The sequence below is a fragment of the Saccostrea cucullata genome, unplaced genomic scaffold (genome assembly GCF_032062105.1).
Source record: "Saccostrea cucullata isolate Sc308-1 unplaced genomic scaffold, CSIRO_AGI_Scuc_v1 ctg2144, whole genome shotgun sequence".
Taxonomy (NCBI): Eukaryota; Metazoa; Mollusca; class Bivalvia; order Ostreida; family Ostreidae; genus Saccostrea; species Saccostrea cuccullata.
In genome coordinates this window covers 118,437-129,608 of record NW_026923011.1, presented here as the reverse complement: position 1 = coordinate 129,608, position 11,172 = coordinate 118,437, and the positions used below count along the sequence as shown (strand labels likewise).

The following is an 11,172-nucleotide window of genomic DNA, read 5'->3' as shown; positions in this document are numbered from 1 at the left end:
GTTTATTATGTCATGATGTTTAGTAAGATTTCTTGTCATGTGATCTGCCTTACATGCTTCACAAAGATAACAAATGCATACTGTGCACTGAAAATTTGCTGCAGCTGGATTTTCCGTACAGTTGTTACAAGGGGTGGGTGTCTGTGGAGAACCGTTGTTTGTTGCCATTGTAAAGCCTGTAAAAAAATTATTTATCATAGTCATTTGTCATCAATTGTTAAACTTCTGCATCGAAGACAACTCACACTTTATAGCAAGATTTAAGAAGTTTCTAGTATGCCGGTCCCCAGAATCACGCGATTGCGCATGAGCAGTTATTTCCCTTGCTGTTGCTATGCAGAGTGTAAAGCAACCGCAATTTCCCACTTGCTTCGACAAAACGCATCCACTCGAGTGGTAAGGGTTAGGATATAGGCCCAATAGTTTTTAAAATTGAAGTTGTTTTATAAATCCACTCTGTAATCTTTCTGACTTTGGGCTTATTTATGTAATTTTTGCTTTATACAAAAGTCAATATGAGTGCCTTTTGTGACCAAACACTTGCATGAATCAGCCTGTCGAATCGTGCCAATATCTTACAAATTGGTTTAGTTCATGAAATTTTTGCTTTACAAAGGAAAGTTTAAGAAATGAAAGTTCAAGAAATGAAAGTTCGGCCAAATCAACTCTACTGTCGAAACATTGCGATTTTCAGCGCTGAGTTTAGGCAAGTTATTGTAGAAGCGACTTACCACCGTTAACTGCAGCTCGATATCCTGACCTCCTAATCATGTCCAAATATTCAGAATTCCTTTCAAATCGATAATGATGGACAATTCAATCCATTGACGACTAGTAATTAGCTAACATTTGTTAAATCCCTGTATTTCTTACAAAAATCACGCAATTTTAATTGCATTGCACTTTGAGTCCTATCAGGCATTTCTTCATTACATCAAAACACAATTGACGCATCTCATGAATATTTATGAGATTACGTCAAAAATTGATCATGTGATTACAAGCCTAAACAACACAAGATGGAGATTTACTTCCTAAACAAGTACGTTATTTTACGAAATCTTTAATTCTCATTTAAAAGACTGTGTTTAAAAACCAGTTTTTTCAGCCAAATTTTTCACAAGAACACGAATTTGGGATCAAATATGCAATTTGTGGCTTCTTTTTCGATTTTGTCGAACGCTCACGCGATTGTCTATATATTTTACACCGCTTTCGGCGGCACCTATTTAAGCGCCATATTTATAGGGACCTGTAAACTAGAAGTGTTCCAAAGATTTATATGACGCTTATTTTGTGTAGTACATCTGCTTTTAAGGGAAATCACGCATGTTTATTATGCAAGGAAATGTTTTATACATGTTTATATACAAAATATAACAATCAGCGTAAAATAATGTCTCATAGTAAAAATCAAGAAATACGCGGACCAATCCTTTTATGAATAAAGCCTGCCTTCTTTTTAAAACAATTATTAATTCACTCTTTCAGGTGTTTGTTAGTGTTTTTATCACATCTTTATGTAAATATAATTATGTACAATGATGAATTATTTTCAAGATGAAAAGTAGCGCGGCGCTGTTGTAAACACTGTGCATAGCCCGAAGAAATAAATATCATAATGGAATAATAATAATAATAATGGAATAATAATAATAATAATAATAATAATGGAATAATAATAATAATGGAATAATAATAATGATAATAATGATAATAATAATAATAATAATAATAATAATAATAATAATAATAATAATAATAATAAAAATTATTATTATTATTTTTATTATTATTATTATTATTATTATTATTATTATTATTATTATTATTATTATTATTAATATTATTATTATTAATATTATTATAATAATAATAATTGATTGTAAACTGTTTAATGTCCCTTTTCAGAATATTTCACTGATATAGAGACGTCACAACTGCCAGTGAAGGGCTGCAAATTTTGGCCTATGCTGGCACTTACGGCCTTTGAGCATCCGAAGGACCCCCCCCCCCCCATTTATTAGCCTTTTACGATACGCAAGGGGGTACTGAGGACCTATTCTAACCCGGATCCCCACTTGGCTAATTATAATTGAAGACAAAGCTCTGATTAATTATGTAATGAAAATTGTTATGATAAGGAAATAATAAAACTGCGTCGAAATTTCATAGCTAAGGTTGATATATTTTATTTTTTAGCAAGAAGATATTATTTACACATAAAGGTTTAAAAAGTGTTTTTTATGGAAAATATAACTTGGAATTTTGCAACAGTTAAGACCATTGTTGTAAAAAAAATACCTTGAAGGCGTTGCTGTCCTCAGGAATACTTTTTTCCCTTTATGATACGAAAACTTCTACATTTAAAAAAATCTTCAAGTAGAATTTATATCAGTTCTTTGAATCTCAAATTTATTTATTTGTGTGCAAATTGAAATTGGATTGTAATAGTCTCAAATGTGAAAAATCGGTTTGAATACAAACTAATGTTATAGATAGTCGCTAAGCAACTTGGAGGCGCTAAAGGAACTTGTTCATTTTTTTTTCAGGCTATGGAACGTGCCAAACAGAGAGTCTCTATTGTAATTGTTGGTAATTCGAACCAGCATAAGTTTGTTTCTGGTTCATTCTTACTCATACATTTGATATTTCCTGTCTAGGAGGGAGAATATTTTTTAGCAATTACTGTCAGCTCAATACCTATCTTTGTTATATATCAAGTATTAAATCTATATCCAAGGCCAGTGTACTCAGTGATCGTCCAAGATTGTATTAAATTTGTTTTAAATGAGAATTATGAACATTAATCATACACTTTCATGTAATTATTAAAGACGATGAAGACAAATAATACTTCTTAAAATCATTTATTTTGATTTGGCGATTGTGGCCACGACCTACATAATACAATATATATTTTAATAATCGTTATAACATAACTCCTTATAAACCTTATATCCTTATCCTTATAAACCTTATCCTTATAAACCTTATATCCTTATCCCTATAAACCTTATATCCTTATCCTTATAAATTTTATATCCTTATCCTTATAAACATTGTATCCTTATCCTTATAAAGTCATGAAGATTTGAATACTGACAACATTCAAGCTGGTACTGGGTTAGCAGATACTCAGCAGAAGTTGTGAAAAAAATAATTGTATCATGGAAAGCGTCTCAAAAAACCGCAGTGACTCTCCTTCACATCTCTTTATATGCAGGTCGTGACGAATGGAATTTCTATCACAAGTGTAACTGTCCAAACCAATGTCTCTCACATTTCACATGACACAATTCAAGGTTGCCTGAAAATATTCAGAAAACTACGGCAGAAAAATGCATTGGCAAAATAGATTAACTTGACAAATGCATATAAGTATTGGATATATGCCGAATACAGTTCTGTATTAAAAAATATCAGACAGTTTGAGGCCCGTTAGGACCGAAAACTGTCTGATATTTTTTAATACAGAATTGTATGAGGCATATATCGTACTTAAAACATTGCTTTTGAGTTACCTGAGACAGTCCGATATTAGAACAAAAGATAATGGTGTTAATGACCACTGAAGCAGCAGGCTTAAATGAAAAGTACTCAGTATTTAGGGAATTGACTACACTGAAGAAAGTATTTGAATGAATTTGAAAAGGAGAGTGGGGACAAAATTGTTCTTCATTAAAACATACACGGAAATTAAATCAACGCAACGAATTATAATACAATCTAGTGAATGATGAATTTGGAATGAAGGGAAATTGACGATATGAATATCGATATATCGATATGAATATTTACAGAAAATTATGCAGATGCTAAAGGTACACTAGTCCATTTCATTTTTTATGATAAGCGTCTACATATATCTATGTTTTTGATGTTTCATAATACTGAAAAAAACAAATATAATCAATAATCCAGGAGTTTTGAGGGAAACTTTCAAAATTTGTTGTGAATCTTTCAAATTGAGTATTAATTATCATATACTAAGCCTAGTTAACTTGATTTTGCATCTATATGCATTTTCCTTCTATTAAGAAAAATGACATTTGTGTTTTGTTATGAATTTATTTTTTGGGCTTTGAAAGTTTATTTTCTTCTCTGGTGACCCCCAGTGTGCCCACTCTTTTTCAAAAACAAGAGAAAGGGGTTGAAACACTTTTCCAATTTTAGTTTATTAGAAGTTTACCAGTTTTTATGGGTTTTTTATGCTTGTTTTTACTTTGCATTATCTGGTCTGCCGCATGTTCTTCTTCCTATATTACAGTATATTTGATGTAAATTAAAGTTTAATTTTTTTTTTTTTTGCAATTCTGTAAGTGCAGTGTTTCTAAATCATAATGTGAGAAATTTAAACTGTTGTTTGTTAAATTATCACACTTTTTATTTCTTTTGTTCAGTAGCAGTCCAATTTTGAAGGATATCAGTACTGAAACAGTCTGATATTACGATTAATATCAGACTGCTCACTAATATCGGACTGCCACAGGTAAATTTTTAGACTGCAAGAACAAAGGAATGACATCACAGCAATGTTTTAAATCATATTATATAGATATACTTGATGTTATAAATAAGGGGAATGGGGGGGGGGTGGGATTTTTAAGCTAAGAGACAAACAACACCCACCTCTCAATCCAACTGTAACAAATATTGTGACGTCAAAATTTAACAACAATAACGTCATCTATGGCAGGGCATTACGCGCACAAATCCATGGCGCGGATCTGAGACGTAGTATTAACCATCGCTATAATAATTGGATTTATTTCAAAAAGGAAATAAATCTTATTATTAAAGACGATGAAGACATATCATTTATTTTGATTTGGCGATTGTGGCCACGACCTACATAATACAATATATATTTTAATAATCGTTATAACATAACGCCTTATAAACCTTATATCCTTATCCTTATAAACCTTATCCTTATAAACCTTATATCCTTATCCTAATAAACTTTATATCCTTATCCTTTTTAACATTGTATCCTTATAAACATTGTATCCTTATCCTTTATAAAGTCTTGAAGATTTGAATACTGACAACATTCAAGCTGGTACTGGGTTAGCAGATACTCAGCAGAAGCTGTGAAAAAAATAATTGTATCATGGAAAGCGTCTCGAAAAACCGCCAAATGGTTGTCCGTTGAAAATGACAACCATCGCCAACGAAGTTAGGTGGAATGAGAGACGCAAAATATATGTAGGTGTGACCACATCTTGAAGCCTAAACTCCGTATGTAACCTTTTATAGAAAAACATATTCTTGCAAAGCCCTTTGTAAGTTATATAGCAAGAAACAATTACCGATGTACGACAGGTGAACTCCATCACTACTAAACATTTCCTTTGAATCCCAAGTAATCTCTGGGTATTTGATAAAGAACCCACCATTGACAGTAACTAAGTGATTCATAAAATTATTGAGTCTAACAGTAGCAAGATTTTGAGATTTTGAGTTTGAACTAAAACGCCATGAAATTCTTGGCAAAATATTTGACCAACCAATTGTTGTGTTGGGTAGTAGCTCCTCAAGTTTTTTGAGAGATGAACACATATTGGACCGTAGTTGCAGCAATGGAATTTTACCTATGTCATTCCCTCCACAATGAATACTTAGAATTTTTGGAGGTGATTCATAACGTAACAAAAGTTTTATTTTTGGAATAAGGTCAAACCATTTCATACCTCCCTTTCCCTGCCAAAAAATTCTGTATTTTCTTCGTTTTAAACCTAAATCCACACCATCAAGGGATTTTCTTGCATAGTAGAATGCCCATTTAATAATTGAAGAACCAACAATCCAAATAACCTTTTCATCTCCTATATAAAAATATGAAAAATCAATCAACAACATACTAAATCCTAATATACCGTTTGAAGGCATCTGAACTCCATCTACCTTGCTTTTTAATTTCTGTTTCTGACTGACCGGAAGAAAAACTATCTGACGCAGCACCAATACGGAATGAGTGAGATTTGTACTTGGAATTTGGAAGACCGGTTATTTCAAGACACTTATTTAATACTGAACAGAATTGAAACCTTGTTAGAGGACTACCATCCATATGTTTAAATAATTGACCGTCAAATTTCGGCCTCATGGTGATGTACCTTTTCAACCAGTCAAATGGACAGATAGAATTCTTTGATTGATTCAAACAAACAGATGTTCCTTTCCCAAGTTGGTCAGTTTTTGAGAAAGGAACTCTAAGCTCTATGAAATTTTCCCCAGATGTTTCATTTTTTCTAAATTTTACATGTTCAATAGAAATAATTTGATTTGCTTGATTTGAACTACTAAAGGTAAATTCACCGATTCTAAGAAAAGAATGATAGGCTACCGAAAATGCCGTTGAAAAAAGAATGGACTCGAAATTCGATGAACAAACTAAATTTGTTGCTGTTATAAGTTTCTCAAGAATGTGTTTTGTAATAGGAAGTCTACAATCTTTGGAATGGTTTGACCTTTTGATTCCTTCCAATCATTTTCTAATTTGAAAGTTTTTTGTATTGTCACAAAAACCCGATATTTTGCATTTGAAACTTATTCCTGATATATAGGATGAAATAGTAGAATGAGCTAAACCTTGCAGGGATAAATGAGCAATAAACATACAAATGTGTGGAACAGGTGGGGGCCAAACAGTACAAAGTTCATACAAAATTCTGAATTGCTCAAAGCTTTTTAGACTTGTGGAATATGTTTGCTTTGTATTTACTGATACCGAATTAAGTGTCAAGCGTTTAATTTCAGTTCCAAGATCAGTTTTACAAAATCTTCTGGAATAGGTGTCGGATCTTGATTGGAGGTGGGGGCAAGAACTCGAAACCTGGTCAACTGTTTGCGAGAAATAGAATCCGCTATAGCATTATCATAACCATCTATATGACAAGCTTTAAAGTAAAAATTGTTTACCATGGAATGTAAAACCAATGGCCGAACCAATTCCATAACTCGAGGAGATTTTGATGATTTTTTGTTTAAAATGGAAACTAAAGCTTTGTTATCAGTATGCAGCATTATTTTTTTGTCTAGAAATTCATTATTAAATAAGAAAATTGCAAGGACAATTGGCACTAACTCTAAAAATGTTATGTCTAACATAATGTCTGGATTCTTCCAGCTATCTGGCCAACCAAAATATGCCCATTGCCCATGAAGGTAAACGCCGCAACCTAAATGTTGATTGCCTGTACTATCATTGTAGAGATGAAGTTGATCATTAGACAACCAATTAACAGCCATGAAATTTAAACTGCCATTAAACCTGCGTATGAAATCTAACCACACAAGAAGGTCAGATGTCATTCCCTTTGTTACTCTAATAAAATGACTTGGGTATTTTATTCCACACATAGCATCACAAAATTTTCTATTAAAGGCCCTAGCAGATGGAATAGCTTTAGCACAACAATTCAGAGAACCTACCAAAGATTGTAATTCTCTAAGCGTAACTTTTGTTTTTTGTAACATATCAAGCAGTAATTTCTCCAGGTCGATAATCTTTTCTTCAGGAATTCGAATAACCATCTTATCTGTATCGATTTCTATACCCAGGAATGTAAGTACCGATTTTGGGCCCTCTGTTTTCTCTTCTGCAAGAGGGATGCCAAAAGCAGAGCAGGTATTTTTGAATGATAACATTAACAGGTTACATGTTTCTAACGTGTACCCAGCAAATATGAAGTCATCTAGGTAATGGTTCAGAGTGTGAACTCCAGTTTTTTCTTCTACTACCCACTGAATAAAATGTGCAAACTTTCCCCATAAAGCACAACTAATTGAACAACCCATTGGTAGACACATATCGTAATAATATTGATCATTAAACTTGAAACGAAGTAATTGATGGTCAGAAGGGTGAACCGGAAGTTATCTAAAAGCTGCTTTCACATCCATTTTTCCCAGATAAGCCCTCTTTCCCAGTGATCCTACCATGTCTAAAACCTCGTCAAAAGAAGTGTATTGAACAGAACAAGCTTCAGGGTCTATGAAATCATTAACACTGAAATTAGAAGGATATGAAAGGTGATGAATGAGACGCCAACCCCCATCCTTTTTTGACACTACTCCAATAGGTGATAGCCTTAAATTGGACAAAGGTTCATGATTGAAAGGACCTGCTATTCGACCCAAAGAAATTTCTTTGTCAATTTTTTCTTTTACCTCTTTTGGGTGATCGTTCACAGAAACTAAATTTTTACAGGTTGTTGACACTCTTGGACCTTCATAATGTAGATAAAAACCTAATTCAAACCCGTTCTTTAATTCCTTAGCTACAGTTTGATTTGGAAAAATTGACAGATAAGGACACATATTATTCAAGTTTATTGGTGTTAAACCTGTTCTTACGAAAGGGGCCTGTTGAAAATTTGCTGCTTGGTTGACGAAATGTTGAGAAGGGGGCATGAAAAGCCCTATAGGACGATGTCCTCTGTACAGCTTGTTTATCAGGACAATGAATTGCAGGATGTTTGTTTTGACACTTTAAACACTGGTGTTGATATTGAAAATTTTGCATGCGACAAGAGCCTTTGTTGTTGTATTCATAACAAAATTTTGAGCTGACCTGAGAATTTTTATATACTGAGTTAGTATTTGGGGTTATTTAAATAAGCCAAAGCTCGGGGTCGATTTTGTCCCAGGAAATACTGATATCTTTGGCTCTTTTCAGTCGAAATTGTCGGTCGTATTCTCTCCAACCTAATCCACCAGAAACTCGACTGGCACCGAGTTTGACATTAGCCATGTATTTGATAAGGCTGTGAGTTTGATCAATATGTGCTGACAAATATATACTCATATAAATAAAAAATTCATCCAGCCAAGTGTCAATTGTTGTAATTTTGATTGTATTTGCAGGTTTTAATGTGAGTTGACCATTTGTAAATAGAACTCTACTCTCCTGTGCATCAATATCTGTTTGCTTATTCAAAAGTGTATGCAATTCTACAAACTCCCCTTTCATGATTTTTTGTTTAACTGACTGTGTAACATGCATACCTAGATCATCATTTACACTGGTTATGCTCTGAGGCATTGAACATGTAGGGGAAATTGTGTCAAAACAAATGACTTGATCTGAATCGGAATTTTGTACATTGTCAGTTGATGTAATAGGTGTACTAGAGACTTTGCTACCTTCAGTCGATGACGATGGTGTGTCGAGCCGTTGAGATATGATCGTCTCTATCCTCTTGTTAATTTCAGGTAGCATCTTTTCCGCTACTAAAGAAACAACTTCCTCAAGATCTGGCATTGCCTCCTTGATTGTATCGGGATCCGAGTTTGGAGTTGGGTCTGAGTTATTTACTTTCTGACGTCTTTTCTTTACGCCCGGAAGTCTGGCCTTCCCTGCAAATTTCCTTTTACCGTTCGTTGCCGTTGGCCTCCCTCCTTCGTCAGTTGAGTGTGACTTTTGTCGTGGTTGCATCTCTCAAAATACGATATAAATATATTTTAACTCTGATGTATAAAGCAAATTGAATATGATCTAAAAGCAGTTATTAAAAAACAATGTCGGTACTGAACTTGTCAGAAGGACTAAAATATGTTTAAATTCTAAAATATTACAATAACAACACAAATTGTTAATATTTAACCCTGTGCTTAATAAATGAGTAATAAACCAGCGGATTAAATGGCGAAAATTAGCAGTTAAATCAAATTTTTAATCTAAGAGACAAACAATACCTACCTCTCAATCCAACTGTAACAAATATTGTGACGTCAAAATTTAACAACAATAACGTCATCTATGGCAGGGCATTACGCGCACAAATCCATGGCGCGGATCGGAGACGTAGTATTAACCATCGCTATAATAATTGGATTTATTTCAAAAAGGAAATAAATCTTATTATGTCGAGAGATAGAACAGTATATAAACTCAAAAGTCCCATCACGTTTCAAAATAGAAGCGGGGCAAAGAAGGTTTTCCCTGTGTGGTGGAGACTGGAGTTTTAATGTGTTAAAACAGCAAGAGAGACACAACCTCAATCTACTCTGTGCGAAAGAAGATGATCCCTGGTATGAGTAATTGCCAATTAACGTCTTCAGACTGATTATTTATCCTGTTAACTTTAAAACAGGAAGTTGTAGAGGCATGTCGTCAGCTGCAATGTCAACTACATTGCGCTCATTGATATTTAATTTCTTGCTCTTTGCCCTTGAATACTTTATTCAAGGTCAACATATGTTTCATTTACGAAGTTATTACTTTGAGGAATTTTATTAAAAAATAAGGTATCATTTTTAAACATCTATCGGGATATAAATACGGAAGGGCTTTATGAAAAATTTAATCTCGTACCGACCCGTATTTATAGCCCGATAGATGTTTTAAAATAATACCTTATTACTTATATTTACATTTGTGACTAAGTCATACTTATATTCCCCTAATTGTGACTTTTAATGTGTGAAATGCATTATTTTTCAAACCCAACGGCATGTATGTGATTCACTGAACGCGCGTCGACCCTTTATGACGTCACTGAGAAATTACGTCAAACGATTATTCAAACGCACGTTTGTGACCTCTTGACCACATACCTGTATTTATACAGTTATAGATACTTATTCCTTTCAGTAGTGTTATATAAAGGAAAACATTTGCAAATGTAAATATTTTTCTAATAGCAACATAATCAATGAAATTGAATACATAACAGAAATGTAGATGTTGAATACTTGGAATATTTAAATATAAATCCAATGTATTAGTACTAGAATGAGTTTTGATAATAATGTTTTAATTTATTTTATTTCGGTACAAGATGTCACCTCCTTTTTTTTACTTATAAAAAACCTACAAAGTAAAACAATTGTTTTCAATTACCATTATATTTCTTTAGTTACAATGCAACTTTCTACCAAAGTATTTATTGACATCCATATTATTTGGATTTATTATTTTAAATAAACTTCCTCCATAGCCTTCTACGCAATATTTTTGAATAGCTACTGCTTACCAGTAATTATTGTTTAGGGTTTTTTCGCCATTTTTTCGCGGGCAATCCTTTATTTCTATAAAATTCTTAAATTTAATATCAGAATAATAATCACTTGATGGACAGTTAAGGCTAGAGAACTTGGTTCTAATAGGAAGAGAAATCCTTAAACAAGACTACTGATATCCTAGTTTCATCAGTATGTTTT

The 11,172-nt window shown here is 33.1% G+C and overlaps 1 protein-coding gene and 1 pseudogene across 1 annotated transcript; both read right to left on the bottom strand.

Moving 5' to 3' along the window:
* Positions 1-6,747: 6,747 nt before the first annotated feature.
* LOC134262948 (uncharacterized) lies at positions 6,748-7,818 on the bottom strand. The gene has a single exon (XM_062745268.1). The coding sequence runs from the start codon at positions 7,816-7,818 to the stop codon at positions 6,748-6,750; it is 1,071 nt and encodes a 356-aa protein (XP_062601252.1).
* A 511-nt stretch (positions 7,819-8,329) lies between these two features.
* LOC134262947 (uncharacterized) lies at positions 8,330-9,801 on the bottom strand (annotated as a pseudogene).
* Between the last annotated feature and the right edge of the window lie 1,371 nt (positions 9,802-11,172).

Excerpts from the sequence above, each read along its gene's own strand:
- LOC134262948 (XM_062745268.1), bottom strand. The coding sequence starts at position 7,818 with ATGTGTCTACCAATGGGTTGTTCAATTAGTTGTGCTTTATGGGGAAAG.